Source organism: Micromys minutus (assembly GCF_963924665.1).
Source record: "Micromys minutus genome assembly, chromosome: 17".
In the NCBI taxonomy this organism is placed as follows: Eukaryota; Metazoa; Chordata; class Mammalia; order Rodentia; family Muridae; genus Micromys; species Micromys minutus.
This window is the reverse complement of record NC_137952.1, coordinates 26406792-26425939: the sequence shown is the minus strand read 5'-3', so window position 1 is coordinate 26425939 and position 19148 is coordinate 26406792. Positions and strand designations below refer to the sequence as shown.

Genomic DNA, 19148 nt, shown 5'->3' with positions numbered 1-19148 from the left:
TATATATCACTTTAAATTATAAAAATAAAATTTAAGTTGTTAAGGAATGCACTGTGTCTTTGTATTATTCTATTGTTAATTCTGTACTGTCAGGAAGCTAAAAACTGGCTGGACTTTGACACTGTCAATCTTTTTTTTTTCTTTTTTGATATTGTCATTCTTAAGGGTCATCACTTGCCTCAATATTTTCTAGCTTCCCCACCCTTTCTTGATTGGCTTCATAAAAAGCTGACAGCCAATAGCTAAGTAGAAAGGGAGGGTGGCACTTGCAGGCAGAGACAGACAGGAAAGATTCGCCAGTGGAGGAGAAACCAGAATAGTAAGGTTAGTAAGTTAAATAAGCTAACTTAAGCTAATAAAAAATGGAGGTAACCTAAGCTATAACAAAAATTCATAAGTCTGTGTCATTATTCATCTACTGGTGGGTCCAAGAAAGTCCAGCAATATTAAATAAATACATAAAAAGAACAGAAATAATTAAGATTCTGAACCATATGGTGGTGCAACTGTCCTCAACACCAGAACTCAAAGCAGAGGGGAGATCTCTGTGAATGTGAGGACAGCTTGATTTACACAGTGAGTTCCAGGCTGGCCAGGGCTCTCCATGAAAGCTTATTAAAAACTAACAAAGCCCAGCTCTACATTCATTAGCTCAGACAGTGGGTATCTTCTTCTCTGCTTTCTGATTCTTCACCTACAAAATGAGCACCATACTATATTACTTATTAGGTTTGTTTATATACACATTTTTAAAGAGTTTTGGTTTGCTTTGTTTTGGAGACAAGGTTTTTCTTTGTAGACCAGGCTGGCCTCAAAAGTCACACAAATCTGCCTGTCGCTGCCTCCAGAGTGCTGGATTAAAGGCGTGTACCACCACTTGGGTAAAGATATATTTTTAATAGTGCTTGTCTGTGTGGGTATGGGCATATAGGTGACCACGGAGGTCAGAAGAGAGACTGTATATCAGCTTTGGTTAGAGAAGCTTCTTTTTGTAGTGGGGGACAGGGAAGGAAGAGACTCCAAAGCACTGAGAATAAGGGACTGTTGGGTGCTCAGCTGTACATGGGACATTTGTATCACCCCTCCAAGGCTCAGGAAACATCACAGAAGAGACAGTACAAAGAGATGACCGGAGAAAAGCATCATAAAACGCTCTTTCCTGGACACAACATGCCTATTCTCCACCAATTCACAGTAGCTGTGGTTTCTTGCACAGCCCTAAACAAGAAAGGGTCAATGGCCAGAGACACAGCTCAGTGGGTAAAGGCCTGAGGACAGGAGTGGGAACCTAGAACCTGCAAATTGTCCTCTGACCACCACACATACAACAAATAAATACTTAAAATAAAAACACAAAAAAAGCAAAAAGCAAAAACCCTACAACCAACATCAGGCCCGGGGACATTCAATGATGGATGGGGACAGGCTTATGAGGCTAAGCCCCTCCCTGAAGCACTACCAGCAGTTAACAGTTAAAGGAAGTGGAGCCTTTTTTTTTAGGTCATAGTCATTATTGGTTACTCATGGAGTACCCCATGATTCATGGAAGCAGCCCTAGTTCAATTCTGTGGGACACACACACACAACCTATGACCCAATAAAACAACAAAATGAGACATGTAAATAGGAATGGTTCTTATTGGGAATAAAAAAGGAGTTGGGCAGGAATCAGAGGGGAATAAAAGGAAGAAGGGGAGATGTGAAAATTACCAAGATAATTTATATGAACATATGAAAGTGTCAAATAATAAAAAGTATAATTACTGTAAAGAAAACTTTAATCTCGGCAGGCACAAGTCTTTAATCCTATCACTTTGTGAGTTTTAGACCACCCTGGTCTACAGAGCAAGCTCCAGGACAGCCGGGGCAACACAAAAAAAGAAAACTGTCTTGATAAACCAAAACCGAAAACCAGAAAATAAACAGGAAACCCTTTAAAATAGTAATAATAAGTAGCCAAGGTGTCATATGTCTGTAATTGTAATTATTGCACAAGAGGGGCTGGAAGTTCAAGGCCTGTATGGCTACCACAATGAGTTCAAGGACAGCCTAGGATACTTGGGGAACTCCGGTCCAAAAACAATAGATAAATAAACAAAACGGTTTCGGACACAAAAGAATTATGCCTCTAAGAAAAAAGGTCAAGTATACACGTGGAAAAAAAAAAAAAACCAAAACCAATCAACAATACAAAACAGGCATGGCACTTGCCAAGAACAGATGGTACAGGGTTTTAGATGCCAAAACAGAGGTAGGAACTGGGAAGCAATCATAATATATTAAAGAGGAATTTTTCTAATAGGTCATCTGCATTTATGGTCCTGGGTTTAAGCTGCCCTATGACCCAGCAATTTCATTCCAAGGGTGGTAGTGGTGTCACAAAAAGCCTTGTCAAATATCCACTGGCTTGATTTTCAAACAACAGACGGATGGGAAATGTCCAGCAGGTGGTGAGAGGTAAAGAGAACTTGCTCAGCTGTGGAAAGAGACACTTGACACAAGCAGCATGAGAAACACTCAAAACGTCCATGAAGGAGCCATAGGAGGCTACTTACAGAACATTCTACAATAAGCTGGTCACAGCGACACACCTGTGCCCACAAGTCCATCACCTGGGACCCTGCAGGAGATGACTCACAAGGTGAGGCCAGCCTAGGCTACAGAGCAAGACCCTATCACCAACCAACAACAAAACTCCAAAGTAACTGATCTTGACAGAAGAAGGACTGAGGAGGAAGAGGAGAATCCTGAAGTTGCACTGCTTCACAGCCCACTCAAAGATCTGAGCACTCACTGTGTCCCATACTCAAAAGAAATGCCCAGCACCTTGGGAATGGCTCAGGCAAATCATGCTGAGTGTTCAGGAGGCCTGGGGCCAATCCCTGACAGCATGAGAGCTGGAGAGATGGCTCGAGGGTTACAAGAACTCACTGCTCTCCCACAGGACACCTTGTGGGCAGCTCCCATAGGCCTTTACTCTAGCTCTGCAGAATCAAAGTCCTTTCTAACCTCCTTGGGAACCTGCACTCACACACACACACACACACACACACACAGATAATTGAAAATACGTAATTTTTTAAAAAGGGGGGTGAGAGAGCAATGAATAAAAGTCATTCAGATGAGTTTTTGTAACATTAACCAAAATGGGGAAATAGAAAAAGGAAGGTCATTTAGGAATGAAGGTTTGTTCTCTGACAACAGAATGACATCCAGATAAATGTGTATTTGGAAACAGCCTAGGTGAAAAAGCATGAACTACATCTGTCCTACCAGAGACACAAGTTAGCAACACAGCACATGGCTCAGCCTCAGCCTCAGCGGCACTGGGTACTACAGCTGTCTGCATCTGCCCAGCATCTCAAGGCAGCCCTCCTGCATATCCCTCACCCTTGAAAAGATTCCATTCCAAAGTGTGACTTCCATCAAATGAGCATCCTTTCCACTCCAGCGCCATACAATCATAAGCTGAATCTTCTCAAGCTCAGGGCTGTCTACATGGTTACAGAACAGATGTCGAGAAGTCAGTGGTAGTTGTAAAAGCACGGACTGGTATAAAACATGGCAGGGAGCTGACAGCAAGAAGAGTCAGACTAAGAGAGAAACCAGTACAGGATCAAGCTCCAGGCACCAGACACTCATTAAAATAAAGGTACAGGGACACCCGGTTTCATCCCAGCACTCAGAAAGCAAAGACAGGCGGATCTCTGTGTGTTCAAGGCTTCCCTGGAACTCCATAGTGAGTTCTAAGCCAGCCAGGGTTACAGAAAGAGCCAGTCTCAAAACACAAAAAACAGAATATTACACTCTACAGCAAAAGCATAAAAACACTGTTTTCAAAGATCTAGTTCAATGAGTATGACTACACATTACAATTTAGCCTGAAATAAATACTACCTCATGCAACTGAAGAGCTTACAATCAGAAAACCAGGAGAATAGATTCCTATACTGCCACTGAAGTGGTTCTCAACCTGTGAGCTGCAACTGCAACCCCTTTGGGAGTCAAAGGACTTTTTCACAGAGTCCCATATCAGATACCTTATATCGAAGATACAGGACAGTAGCAAAGTTACAGTTATGAAGTAACAACAAAGCATTTTATGGAGGGGGGTCACAACATGAGGAACTGTATTAAAGGGTTGCAGCATTAGGAAGGTTGAGGACTGCCTCTTTAAGACCATCTGCAGCTTCACCCCCACACTGCCTATAACACCTGAGACTGACCAGCTAAACACCACCCATCCCACTACATACCATTTCTGTTGCTGCAGAGTAGCATTGCAGGCTGACTCCTGCTGTGCCAAAGCTCCCTGAAGTGTGGCCATAACCCGTCCATGCCGTAAGGGTTGTACATTTTCTTTACTCAGTTCCCACTCTGCAGCTCCGTCCAGGCCCGGGGCTTCACTGTGAAGGAGGGAATAGAAATGAACCCAACACCAACACTTTACAGCACATCGCTGCGAAACTATCTTCAGAGAGGTGATTTCTGTGAGCTGTGGGGCTGGTGCACTGGGAACATAATTCTCTTAAGCTTCTGAGCCTGTCACATGCTGATGCCCAACAGAAGAGAAAAGGTGGCAAGGGTGTTGACACAGGTTCAGGTGGGTTCCAGTGACAATGAGGTGCCAGCAGCAGCTTCCATTCCTGCTTCTAAATATGTACATGACTAGCTCTTTATTAAAAAATATGTATTTATCCCCCCCGTGTGTGTGTGTGTGTGTGTGTGTGTGTGTGTGTGTGTGTGTGTATCAGAGGACAACTTTGGGGAGCTGGTTCTCTCCTTCCACCATGGGGGATGAGCAAACAGGTCCTCACACTTCGTACCAATCACCTCTATCCACTGAGCCATCTCACCTGTCCATGACTAGTTCTTTCTAGTTTTGACCCAAACACCACCTCATCAGTGAGGACTCTGTTCAAATCATCCCCTACCCACCCCCAGGCCTCATTGCTGGCAATGAATCTAAGGCCTTGTGTACCTTAAGCAAGTGTCCTACCAGAGTTACTCTCCCAAACCTTTCTGAAACTGCACAAATCCCACTTCCAATGCTCCCTGTCAGCTCTTGCTTTACACTTTTTAATACTGATATTATCTGATTTTAAATGTGTCTTATTGCCCCCCCCCAGCTTCACTGCTCCCCAGAACTTAAGCTTCACAAAGGTTGGGTGGAATTTTGTGTCTTTTACTGTTCACCTTCAGTGCTCAAATGGTAGTCAATCAATTCTGTCCCATGAATGACAGCTTATGATAGGGCAGTGACCCAGTTATTGTTGAGTGCCAGAATTGAAATGCATATTAAATTCTAACCTAGAAAAACTTCTCTTGTGTTATACATGAGGAGGAAAAGCTCCAAGTCTTTCCTCTTTAGATCCTTATGCTAACTAGCAAAATGAGAACGCCTATTAGTTGAAAGCAGGTACTTTACAAATAAAGTGAATGTCCCCAGGAACTCCATTAAACAGTGTAAACGTCTGCTTGATTACCCCCTCCCCATATAACTATGTTCAAGGTCAAATAAAAACGACTGAGGTTAGTTAGCTTCAAACCCCAGATCACAAGGCAAATTCCAACTCTCTCAGTTTTGCCCCTTAGCTGGATGCAGGGCTCCACGCCGTTGGGAAGACCTGCTCTTTGCCATCCTCCGCGATCCTCCCCTCGCCAGCCGAGCACCCAGCTGCAACAACTTGGCTTTAGTCCTTACCTCGCCGCCGCCATCCTGCATTCCCAGTGCTTGCTCTCGCCCGTCCGCAGACCTTTTTCCTCGGAGTGACAACCGTCTGAGCTTCCCTTAACCTTCAGCTGGCCCTGAAGCTGTGAAAACCGTCACCCCGTTCTCCTAAACAAAATCACGCTCCCGAATCCTTCTCTAAGCAACCACCAACGTCCCATAACCCCAGGGCCGCCAAGTTTCAAATTTAACGTCTCTTGACGCAGACGTAGCCCAGCCGTCCCCGCCTCGCTCCTCCCAAGGCATTCTGGGTATCGTAGTGCATCCCGGGTTTAATCCCGCTCTGCGCGGTGCATAATGGGAGTTTGTAGTTTCGGGGTCTGGGTGCTGCGACCAATGATTGTCCTGGCATGGCAGCAGGCTCAAACAGGCACTTCGGGTTTGCTCTGTGTTTCCTCTTTAAGGCAAGTCTTCGAACCCAGGGAGGAACACCTTAATAACAAGAGGTTCTTTGATGTTTTGAGCGTCATAGCATGTCTTTGCTCTTTCTGGGTTGATCAGAACAATTAACTGTACTCCCCGAGGTCTTGTCTGCGACATAGATCTTATACCTACCTGTCCAGGGATCCTTAGGCCACTCTTAGCCAGCTGTTTCCTGTGGGAAGATTGTGTTCTCATTTTTTATCTTTTACAAGGGACCCGGTTTAACACTTGACTTCCTTTCCCCCAGTAAGCCCTTTCACCTCTACAACTTCTCAACTGACCAACTTCCTTTAAATTCTCTTGGAAGTGGACCATTTGTTCTCATGCAGCCTAGCCAGATGTCCCGTAAACTACGATATAACACAAAATACAAACAGGGTAAACTCTTTGCTTGTTTCACTGCAGCTAAAGGCCAAGCCCATACCTCAGGTACTCTGGAGACTGAGATACTAGGATCAAGAGTTCAAGACCATCCAAGACAACTTAGTGAGCCCTTACCTCACACAAAAAACTCGCTTTGGTTTTTGTTTGGTTTAGTTTGATTTGTTTGTTTTTGAAACAGGGTTTCTCTGTGTAACCCTGGCTGTCATGAGACTTGCTCTGTAGGGAAGCTAAAAAAGTGACTTTTATTTTCCATTTGTAATTGTTGTCAGTGAGGCTTACTGCCACCATCTGCTAACCCAGACCCAGTCCTAGAAACTTCTAGTCTCCATAAAATCTAATCTAAGTCAGCCTCTGAGACTTGTTGAATAAACTCACCCTTTCCAGCTCTTTCTGAACTCAAGCTGGCTGATTCAGCTGAGCTGCTCTGGCTCAAACCCCTCTCCAGGCTGACTGATTCCACCTGGCTTCTCTCTTGGCCCCTGAATTGCTCTGCTTGGCCTCAAACTAACTCTGGAAATCTGTTCTAACCTTCTGGCTCCTCATTCTCTGGGTCGTTCTCTCTTCAACCCGCCTCTGTAAAAGTCTCTGGGTAAAACTGCCTCCTTCTCCCTCTCTGCTGCTCTACGTACTGTTCTCTCTCCTCTACTGCTCCGTGTTCCTGCTGTACTGAACTCTCTTCCTGCACTGTCTCCCTCAAGTAGCTTCCCTTTCCTCTCTCTTCTCCTCAGAGGTGTACATAGCCTATTCTGTCAACATTTTTCTCTGCTGGGAGGGGGAAGCCATATAATTACAAAAAAATAATAATTTTAGGGCATCACTACCGCCGAGACGAAGTAGATAAACTTGTCATACGACCATATAGGAAGAGCTTCCAACTAGGCTCTGGAGTAGAAAGGGAAGCCATGGTAACTTCTCTACAAAAGACAGTGAACCTGAAGGAAAAGATGAGTTGGCACAATCTACTGCTCAGAACAAAGCAAGTTCTGAAACAAGTGAGTGTGTCTGTGGTAGGTTTCCACTTCTCTGTTCACCACTGTCCAGAGAGTTTCCCCACTCAGGTTTCCCCTCTTGGACCTGCATGCCGCTCCATCAAAAATTGCCAGATTCTGCTCCATTTTCTCACCTAACCATCATAGAATGCAGGGCGAAATGGTGATGAGGTGCTCCTGAGAGTTCAGGATATATTCAGATACCAATACATGCTATAGGAGACTAGAGATTAGTGTTTGGTTGTTTCTGGAATGCTGGGTTATGTGAACAGCTCCCCTGAGGACTCAATCTGTCCGACTGCACCAGGAACCTCTAAGGGTGTCAGTATTCCTGATGCATGTAGGAAATGCCACAACTCAGTGGCTTAAAACGACACCAACTAATTGTGTTCTGGTGAGAATGAGAAGTTTGACATGGGTTCTCTGGGTTGGCCAAGGCAGGAAGAATTCTGACTTGTTTTCTATGTTTCTCTTTCCATGGCTTTCTGGAGGCTTCACCATCATCCCTGGTTCATACTTCCCCCTTTATTCTCACAGCTAGGGATATAGCATCTCTTCAACCTGGCTTCCAGCGTTACTTGCCTTTCTCTCATCGTAGTCAGGAAATGTTCTGTTTTTAAGAGTTCATGAGATAAGATGGGACTCACCTGGGGAATTCAGCATCACCTTTGCACCCCTCAAAGTAGTCGTATCTTTTATTTGCCTGGAGTAATTGTCTCTGAGGCTTACTGCCTCCATCTGCTAACCCTACTAGACACTGTTGAATGCAGATATCTCCCACCTGGAAAAGCCTGCCCTTCCCAATTTATTACCTTCATCTCTCCTTCTGCCCTAAACTTAGTGGCTTGTTCCACCATGTCCCTGTAAAGCATCCTTGGCAACCCCCCTGCAGTGGAGGCACCCCACCCCCCACCTCACAGGCCTTACATGATTAATGCTTTCTTCTTCCTTCCAAAAAGCCCCTCTCTCTCTCCTTCCATCTGCCCTTTCCTCTTGGGACCCAGAAGTCCCACTTATACCCTCTGCCCAACAGTTGGGCCCAGGCCCTCTTTATTGACAAATCAAGGACCAGTTGGGGAACAGGGTTAGCATCAGAACCTCCTCTTACACCTCAACTTTTCTGTCTAATAAAATTAAGAAGAAGAAGAAAACCTCTTCTCCCAGATATGAATTGAACAAAATCATAACAATCAAGTAAATTTGTATCAAGTATGAGATACAAATGACATCCAGTGCATCTTATTTGTCAGTTAGATAAAATACTCTACCATCATTCCTAGCTGAAAGAGTTATGTTTTTTCCACCCCAATATTTAGATTTTAGTCTGTAACACCATCTAAAAACCATGTCATCCACTATATAAACAACTTGAGTTTGATTATGAGACTAAAACTGGTCCTCAACCCTACCATAAATCTGAGAATGACTTAAACACTACTTGGGTATAGGAAGCACCAGACACAGCTTCTCAAACAACTGGAGAGGCAGTGACTACCTGGATAGATCCCCAATTCCTCAAAACCTTGGAGCATCAGACTTTGACCGTCTGGCCCTAGATCATCTTTCTGACAGACATTTGCAAAGTAGACTTATTTAAGGACTGCTTATCCCGTCTTGGTCAAGCCAACAGTCAACTATTTTGCATAAAGTGTCCTTTTCCCGAACAGTATTGGTCTGCAAATGAAATAGGCAATTTCTGCCCAGTGGCTACCTTGCCACGATAAATAACCTTGCCTGGAGTTGAAGATACTCAATTTTTTTTTTTTTTTTGAGCCAAAAAGGGGGTACTGTTAGGAGCAGATATCTCAACATCAAATGATTAAGTAACATTAAATGTTACATCTTGTGGATTTCTGACATTTTTTGAAGACTATAATATATAAGGTAATTGAACTGTTAAACCTTGACTACTCTCAGCCATTTTTAATTGAAATGTCTCAAAAACACCTTTTCGTAATTAAATCAAAATCTAACACAACCATGAGTTTGCTATCTGGCCCTTGCATTGCTCATTCATCTAAAAACAGTTTGTAATAGTTACAGAAGGACTACGTCTAAGTTTTGTTTTCTTGTTTTCTTTCTTTCTTTCTCTCTTTCTTTCTCTCTTTCTTTTTTTTTTTACTTTTGTAAAAAAAAAAATGTTTTATCCATTCTATTTTTTTATAAAACACGAGGGAGAAACCTGGCTAATCAACACATGACTGTGACCACAGGGAAAGGGGCTAATCGAACTTCGAGAGTCTAAAAGCATACACTTGTGTCTTTTGTCTACAGCATTGGTACCCTCTGTCCCAGGTACACACAGTGAGGCGAGCAGCTCAGACACTCATGTCCTGAGCATTTTTCTGCTGCCCTTTCCTTCCAATCTGAGACTTGTGGATGTGCGGGATCACCCCTCCCTACCCCCCCCCCCACCTCTCCCCATCCCCCACCCCCGCTAAGGTAACGTTGATAAGTGATTCCAACTCTTCATCGCCGCGGACTGCAAGCTGTAAGTGACGTCAGTGATGCGCTTTACTTTGAGATCTTCAGAAGCATTACCTGCCAACTCCAACACCTCAGCTGTGAGGTACTCCAGAACCGCGGCACTGAACGCAGCGGCAGCCGTGGCGCCCACTCTCTGTTAGTGAGACACTGCCTTAGCCTTGGCCTCCCCGCTGTCTTCCAGCTTTGCCTCCAGCACGCTGCAGCCCCGCCGCCGCTCTCACCAAGCTTCGTATTCTTAAGTGAGCTGCATAGGCACAATGCCTATTTAAGAGTAATAATATTAATCTCAGATTTTGTATCAATATAAGAAATTCATATCAATGAAAACCTGGGACCGGGTATAATGGTGTTTAGTTCTAGGATCTGGGAAGCAGAGGCAGGTAGAGCTGTATGAGTTTGAGACCAGGTTGGTCTACACAGACAGTTCCAGGCTCCGTAGTGAAACCCTATCACAAATATATATATATTATATATATATATATATATATATATATAAACATATATATAATTTTAATACTAATTTTGATAGTCTGAGACTGGTCTCGACTTCTTGCATTTACGCTTGTCAAAGCCATATCTTTCTGCATGAGTGGCTCTTGGATGGATTTAGTGGTTATATATGGTCTATTCAGTGTTGTAAGAGTGTGTGACTGACTCTGCAGTGGCAGATTGCCCAGGTTAGCCTTGCATTCATGGGTTGTACAAAGATGGTTTTGGCATGACAAATTGTCCAAAGGTGGGAACTCAGGGTCCAGGGTCAGGGTCCAATCCAGGGTATTCCTGGATTGGCTGTTTATTGTGCAATCACTAGAGGAGAGTTGTTAGGGATTGGTTTTAATGCTTTGTCTAATTCGGCTCCCAGAATCATACGGGAATCTGCGTTCAGGAGCTAAGGGAAGCCTGCCCCCTGTTGGCTCTTGTTAGAAAATAAAGTTGCCAACAGCCAATGGCTGGGCAAGGTGAAAGAGGCGGGACTTTTAGAATGCACCCAGGAACTGAAGGAGAGGAAGCGAATCCCCACGACTCGGAGCGAGAAGGATCAGATTTAAAGAGCTGCAGGAGAGAAAGCACCCTACGACGTAGGTGGAAAGGGAATGCGGCCTGTAGCGTGGAGTTTTTGCTTTACAGCCTTGAGCTCCCAGCAAGTTGCAGGAGCGCACCTGTCCAGGAGCTAGCTCAGATCGGTGAATAGAAAACGCACACACATACACCATTTAATCTTGAAATGCCGTGGCTGACTCAGTGACTGGGCACTCTTAAATCTTCCCCTGTTACCTCAAGCCAGTCAGGTAAGTGGCTGGTTGGCTTTATCTCCACTGTTACGACGTCCCCTTCTCTTCTCCAGTCTTACCATTCTCCTCCTCTCCCTGGCCTTAGGGGACCTGGAATTCCCGCCTCTTTCTTTCTACCCAGCGAATGGCCACTGGCATCTTTATTGATAGATCAAAACCCAACTAGGGTCGAGGATCTTTAGCATCAGTAAATACAGATCATCAGAACCAACTCCCTACAGCAGTGGTGGTGGTGGTAGGTTCCTAGAAGGTAACAGAGCAGCAAAGAAAGTGTTAAACCGGGAATACTAGAGAGAAATGTGTGCTAGCCACGGGGAGAATTATAAATGCCCAACCATTGAGATAGTCAAGGCATATCAAAATTAGCTGGCATGTGTGTGTCTTTCGTTCACAAATTTAGAAACTCTTGGGTAGGTGTACATGTGAGACCCACGGTTTAACTAATTCACTGTTACAGAGTCTCTCTGGGGGTAGAAGTAAGGTCTGGGGAATAGCATTAGGGATAATGAAACAGTGTTTGAAATCAGAGGATACTACATCTGGTAAAGCAGTTGCTATTCCGGAACCTTGACCCTGACAACAGAACAGCCAATCAGAACAGCAGAGACTTGTTAAATGAACCAATGATTGGGTGTCTTGACATTGGAGAACCAATGAGACGGAGGTATAATGAGCCAACCTACTTGTTGCCAGGAAGAAGGGAAGTGGAGGATGGCTCAAGACTGAGGGCTGCTGGGTGCTGGCTGCTACCCAGTTGTGTCTCCATAGTAGCTGACAGGGTACTAGAGAACTCTCCACAGAAAGCTGGGGTTTTCTCTTCAGTACAGTGGAAAATCCTTACTGGACCATACTTCTGCTTTTCTGCAGAAGTACCCTACTTTGGCGATCTCAACACTGGGAATCTCTAGACTCCAAATTTCCACTGATATATGCAATAAATGTCTCTGCAGAACAAAAGGGTACCAGTTATCAACTCTCTGACATCTGGCTGAAGAGGACCAAAAAGTCAGAACAGACCAAAGGCCAGGAACATGCAAAACCATAGGGCAAGGTTGTAAAAGGAAATTACAGCCTTTAATCTGAACAATTGGTGTGATGATTTGTATATGGTTGGCCCAGGGAGTGGCACTATTAGAAGGTGTGGCTATGTTGGGGTAGGTGTGTCACTGTGGGGGTGGGCTTTAAGACCCTCATCCTAGCTGCCTGGAAGTCAGTATTTTCCTAGCAGCCTCCAGATGAAGATGTAGAACTCTCAGCTCCTCCTGCACCATGCCTGCCTGGATGCTGCTGTGTTCCCACCTTGATGATAATTGACTGAACCTCTGAACCTGTAAGCCAGCCCCAATTAAATGTTGTCCTTATAAGAGCTGTCCTGGTCACGGTGTCTGTTCACAGCAGTAAAACCCAAACTAAGACACTTGGGAAGTGGAAGCAGGAAGATCAGATATTCAAGGTCATCCATCCTCAAACACACAATGAGTTCAGAGCTAGCCTGGGTGACAGGTGACTCACCCTGTATGGAACAAACAAAGTAGCCCCTCTCCATCAAAACTGAGAAAGAAACAAGACAAGATGCAGGGTTAACTAAGTTCAGGAGCTGGCAGAAAGTACAAAACTGAGGTTGCTTCACCCTCACATCAGCCCAGCCACTTCCATATTCTTGGCAGATCTTGGACAGTCTTAGTGTTTCCCCAGTATCCCAGCTTTCCTGTGTACATGGCTGTCATTTCTGTAGGCTCTATTCTTTTCCTCTAACACCCCCTAGTCAGGGTTCCAGGACCAAGGCAAGAGGGATGCAGAGGGCAGGGGAGTTGTTAGCTTCAGGCCAGTGTAGGTTATATAACAAGATCCTGTGACAAAATACCAAGGGCTGTGGGTGTAGCTTGGGGGTAGAATGGTTGCCCAGTGCATGAAAGGTCCTGGGTTCCATCCCCAATACTACAAACCCATCAACAGGCAGAAGCACTGTGTGCTAGACCTCTGGAGTGTTCCTGTGACTCAGTGCTCAAGGACACCCTATTGTACCATTCAATCTGTATTCTAGGAGCTGATGACGGTAAACTACCTGACTAGGATGATTCCAAGATGAACCAGCAAATGTGGATGGTTGACAGGATGGTGAAGTGTCTAGAAGAGTGGACGTAACTGACTCTCACTGCTGCTCTACTAGGCAGGCTTCCTTCTCAAGACATTGCTTCCTGAGGCTTGGTACACTGTATGAAGCTAGCCTCTGACATTCTGAGAGGCCATGGGCATGGGGGGGGGGTGTGGGAAGGACATTCTGGGCTCCTCAGTTCTCTTCTGAGGAAAGGGCAGAAGTGAGAGATCCCCATACCATTAGAAACAATACAGTTTGGCTGAATGTAGGCAGTAAACTGAGTCAGAAAAAGGATTAAATGAGGAAATATGCTAATTGGCCCTTGTTCCCACCTATACCATTTTCCCCAGTCTCTTGTCTCTGTCTCTTCCCTCTCCCCTTTTCCTTTTCCCTCTCCCCCTTTTCCCCTTTCCCTCTTCCCCTTCTCTCTCTCCTCCTTCTCCCACTCCCCTTCTCTCTCTCCCTTCTCCTCCTTCTACCCTTCTCCTCCTTCTCCCTCTCCCTCTCCCCCTCCCTCTCTCACTTGGATTGGAGGGTAGGCTAGAACTGGCCAACATTGAACTTCGATTGATATAACCTTAAGAGATTAAGGACCATCGGAGATGCTGTATCAAGCGCTCTGGAAGGTTTGTTGAGGAAACCCTGGCCCACCATGCCTTTGATCATCCACAGATGATGACCCAGTCTCAGCATCAGTACAGAACTGCAACACTTTCCCTTCCCCGTGGGGTCCTCAGGATATGTTGCTTCTGGGACATTTTGCTACGTTCCTTTCAGCACATTCTCTAAGCCAAAGCAGAGAGAAAAGAATCTAGAGGCATTACAAAATTATCTTCCCCTACTATCCAAAGACACAGGCCTCCCTGAACCAAGTTGGTCCTACTTCTGGCTTCTGTTCCACATTTGGCTTTGACCCTCGTATCAGGTACTTTTCTGCACCTATGATAAGACACCATTGTTGGGGATCAGTTCTGATGCTTTGTCTTATTCGGCTCTCCAAACCCAGGCTTCCAAATGCTGAGGGTCCCTGCTCACAGATGGCTTCAATTGGTAATAAAGACTTGCCCTCCAGCCAATGGCTGGGCAGAGAGATGAAGGCGGGACTTTTAGATTATGGCGCAAGGATCTGAGGCTTGTGGGAGAGGAACAGGAGAATCACCACAGACCTGGAGGCAGAAGGAGCAGATTTAAGAGCTGCAGGAGAGAAACTGAAAGACCCCCACAGAGGGGAGACTCTCAGTCAAGTCTTGAGATAAAAGGACCCCCCCAAGAACTCACGAGAGACCATCCTTGATGCAATTACATGAGGTTTTTTTATTAACCAGTGCACTGGGGTTGAGACTCATATCCCACGCAGGAGTAGAGGAGTCTAACCACAAGTGGCTGGGAGATGGGGGTTTTAAAGGAAGAAAACCACAAGGGCGGGGGAATACATCATAAATACCAAAATACCAGTGAAGAATCATAAGGGTTTCTCAAGATTGCCTATAAGGTGAAAATTACCAGTGAAGAATTGCGAGGGGAACATCCGGTTTCTCAAGATTGTTTATAATGTGTTGTTTAACTTTTATGTTTTTATGGTCAGTCAGTTACTGAAACAGAGTCACCCTGACCTTAAGGCAATAAATTCTTTATGGTCAACCAGTTCCTGAAACAGAGTCACTGAACCTGCTATCCTACATTTTTGGCTCTACTCTACCTGCTAGGGATCTTTTACTTTACCTGTTAGGGGGTCAGGATTTATCCTGGTCTTTCATTCCCCACTTCTTCTAGTGCCTAGTTCTAATCATAGAACTAGGTCTTAGTATCTTCATATATTGATTTTCTTGACTTTGTCAAGCGCTATATTGCTGGTGCAACATCAAAATCTGCACAGTGCTCACTCTTTCTCTAACAAAAGCTACTAACTTATTAAGGATGCATGGTCCAAATGTAAGAAGCAAAAGCAAAATTAAAAGAGGCCCCACTAATGAGGAGATTAAAGTGGTCAGCCATGGGGATCTGTTAAACCATCCCTCAAACCATCCTTGTTGTTCTTCTCTGTCTCTTTTCCTTTTGTCTAGTCTTTCTCTCAGCTTACTCATAGAGTCTTTAATCCCTCCTGAATGATCTACGTAAAAGCAATATTCTTCTCTTAAAGCAGCACATAGCCCTACATCTTTAAGGAACAGCAAGTCTAGTCCCTTTCTGTTTTGCAAGACCACCTTTGAGAGGGGGGTCAGTGATTCTTCAAGCTTAGATATGGATTGTTCTAGGGTTCACAAATCTTTATCTATTGTGGATCTCAATGGGTGAAAATATTGAGGGGTCTGTATTAGTGCTTCTGTGCTTATTCCCACACCTGTGGCTACTCCAAGTCCAAATAAGACTGCCAACGTCAACGAAATGGGTTCCCTATGGAAATGTCTCGGGTGCTTATCAAATTCATTTTCAAGAGTGCTGGCAGGGTGATAAGCCTGAGGGACCAGCTGGATGAGTATACAACAGTCTTCGGTATCATCAAAGACAGAAGTGAATATACAAGGGTTAATCCCAAACCATATACCCATCATTTATTAAGCATGGGTACCAAGAATCTGTTAGTAGATGTCTGTGGGCTCTTAAGGGTCTCATTACAAAGATGTCTATATGCAGCTGGCGGGTTCCCTATGCAGGTCCCTTTTCCTCAGACCTCTGTAAGGGTTAACTTGTTCTTACTGTTCCAGACACAGGGGTCATGGTTGGTGGTGTTATTAAAGGTCCCAGACACCGCAATGCCTTCATAATAAGGGGGTCCTGAGGAGAGGCAAAGCCAACAGGATTAAGTAAACTTTCTAAACCTGCACAACATCGAGCGGTGGCCCAGTCTCGGCCATCTCAGGGGCAAATGTAAAATCCTTGTCTCCCCAAGTGGCACCTTGCCTCTGGAGTCCCACACCCAAACTTGCCTCCAGGTGAAAATCTTTTAGGGACTTCTAGGGGCATATTTGGAGGATCTGTGTCAGGAATGTCCCAGGAGTCCAGCCCAGCTACCAACTGACAGAAGTCAGGAGTGAGCATAGGCCACCATGTGTATGGTGGGGCCACTTTGGAGCTGAACAATATCAGCTCTCCAGTCTGTGAGGAAACTTGACAAGTCAATTTTTGAGGGGCATGGGGGTTTTTACCCACTACCAGTGAGACACCTGCGGTGCAGACGCAACTTCAGAGGATCAGCAGTCTTTTCCAATTTCCATTCATCTTGGGATGGCTCCGGGATGCTCTTTTGACGTGGGATGCATGGATCCAAGCTGAAATGCCTTCAACCGTACCACTGAAAGAGTTGTCAAAAGCACCAGATACGGCCCCTTCCAGCGAGGTTCTGGGTTTCCCACTCGATAAAGTCAGACTAGGATAGTGTCACTGACCTGGAACTGGTGGGGTACTTCCAAACTCCCAGTTTCGTAGGCCTCCTTCAGCTGTTTCCAGGTTTCACGTCTCACTACCTCTAGGGCTTTTAGGTGGACAAACAGGGGTTTAGAAAGAATAGCATCAGGATCATGCACTCCTCCCGACTCAGTGAGCAGTGGCCCCCCTCACAGAATTTCGTAAGGGGTGAGTTTAAATTGTCCAGGGGTGTTCCGTACTCAGAATAGAGCAAAGGGAAGGGGGGCTGTTCAGTCTTTCCTGCAGGTCTCTAAGGCCAATTTTGTTAGAGTCTCTTTTAGGGTTCTATTTATCCTTTCTACCTGACCTGAGCTCTGGGGTCGTAAGCACAATGTAACTTCCAGTTGGTTCCCAATAAACAAGCTAATATCTGACTTACTTGGGCAACACAAGATGGCCCATTGTCTGATCCAATTGCCTTAGGGGTGCCAAACCTATAGAAGATCTCTTCTGGAATCTTCTTAGCTATGACTGCTGCCACCGTTTCTCTCTTTGTGGGGAGGCTTTCACCCACCCAGAAAAGGTATCTATAAAGACTAATAGATACTTATATCTATATCTTCCTGGCTTAGTCTCTGTAAAATCCACTTCTCAGTAAACCTCAGGTCTATCTTCTCTCCTCCCGGCCTTCTACATACATTTGCTTTCTGGCATGGCACACAGTTATCTACTCAAATCCGGCACAAAAGAATTTGACCTCAAGACAGTCTTTACAAGTTTGTCTACCTCTAGATGAGTCCATTGATGCATTTTCTTCAAGTCCAGTACTGTACACCAGGTTCTGGATGGGGCAATGAGCTCAACAGGTTATAGGGGTTAAGTACTGTGAGGTGGAGTTCGGCCATGCATTTGTTTACCTCTTAGAGATCATGAACTGTCGGACAGTCATTAGTTCCATGTTTCTGCACCAGTAGGAGAGGCACGTTTCAGGCTGATCGACACGCAGAACCCCAAGTTGGAGTAACCGGATGATGTAGGTCTTGATCCCGTCTCGTGCCTCCTTTGACATGCGGTACTGATGCACTGTTGGCCTGGACTCTCAGCTCCATATGGGCAGGGCTGGTTCTCAGCCTCCCACATTCCTGCAGTCTCCCCCCAGGCCTGGGGATACCCCTGCAGCCACCAGTCCGTCTGATCTGAGGCAGGCTGTTTAGAGTTGGTACTTGTCCTCCAACCGGATGGTTGGCACCTGCACAGGCTCTCCTTCTGGCCCTCTAACCTGTGGTCCATCAGAGTGGAAGTGAATCTGTGCCCATCTTAGTCAGGAGGTCTCTCCCCAACAGGGCGCAGGGACAGTTTGGCATTACTATGAATAAGTGGGATACACGGCCCACTCTGAGATCCACAGATCTTTGGGTAGTCCATAAATATTCTCTGGTGCTGGTAGCCCCTTGAACCCAAGAATTTTATGGTCAAAACTTTGGGGCCGAGAGCTAGTGTTTTTCACACAGTGTCAAGTTATTGGGAGAACTGTGATATTTCCTTCTAAAGCAGGAGGGACGGGGATGGAAGGAGACCAGAGACCGGGGTAGGAATCAGGCCATTCCCAGCCTGGAAGCCTTTGTCCTCGGCTGCCGGGTCATCCAGGGCCAGAGAGGGGATGCGGCAGGTGTCCAGGGGTCCCCTCGGTGACAAATGCTCTGTAAAGTGCCAGGCTGTGGGAGGAGAAGGTCCTGGGATAGAAAAAACGGAGGTTAGATTTTTGGTCTGTCCCTTCCCAGGCCCCACTGGGGTGGCCTTGGATGAGCGCTCAGGAGCAGCTGGAGCGCATGCGCAGAAACCAAGCATGTGGGCTCCCTCTTCCTCGCCCTGCCTCCCCTAGGCTCCTGACCCTGGGGAGGACAGTGTCCCCAGCTCCACGCCAGCCTGACATAGACGTTAGGTCCCAGGCACCCCAAAACCTACTCTCCAGGACCTGGAGGCCACCGGGAGCAAGTGCTCAGCCTCTCCCAAGCTCTAGCTGCAGAAGCTTCCCAGTGGCACAGGCTGATGGCAGCCTCTCCAGAGAGAAATTTGGACGCCAGGGGGGATTGTCTCCAGCCAAGCCCACAGCCTCCCAGTGAAGAACTGCTCCGGGTCACCTCGTCTCCAACTTCTCACAAGGCTGACTCGGTTACCACAGGGTTCTCACGCCAAGGTAGGGGGAGAGGCCTGGTCCCGTGGGAGCCCAGGTGGAACCCTGGGAAGGCCCCTCCAGCTCTGGCCCAGGAAGAGGGGACATGGCCCCTGAGAGTCACTCTATTACAGTCCAGCTTTTGACCCCCTTCCGTCTTTGCACTGGCACTACAAGCTGGAAGTACAACCTTGAGGTGTGGGACCATTGAGGAACACAGGGCAGG

The 19148-nt window shown here is 45.9% G+C and overlaps 1 protein-coding gene across 1 annotated transcript in view; it reads right to left on the bottom strand.

Annotated features, from left to right (window-relative positions):
* Positions 1-17818, bottom strand: part of BUB1B (BUB1 mitotic checkpoint serine/threonine kinase B) — a gene marked incomplete at both ends in the record, with an annotated part of 57900 nt that extends 40082 nt beyond the window's left edge. The window contains 4 exons of the mRNA XM_080930927.1: positions 4257-4406; positions 5705-5814; positions 6287-6326; positions 17667-17818. Of these exons, the coding sequence (XP_080787053.1) occupies positions 4257-4406; positions 5705-5814; positions 6287-6326; positions 17667-17818 (452 nt within the window). The remainder of the gene's footprint in view (positions 1-4256; positions 4407-5704; positions 5815-6286; positions 6327-17666) is intronic.
* Positions 17819-19148: the final 1330 nt, after the last annotated feature.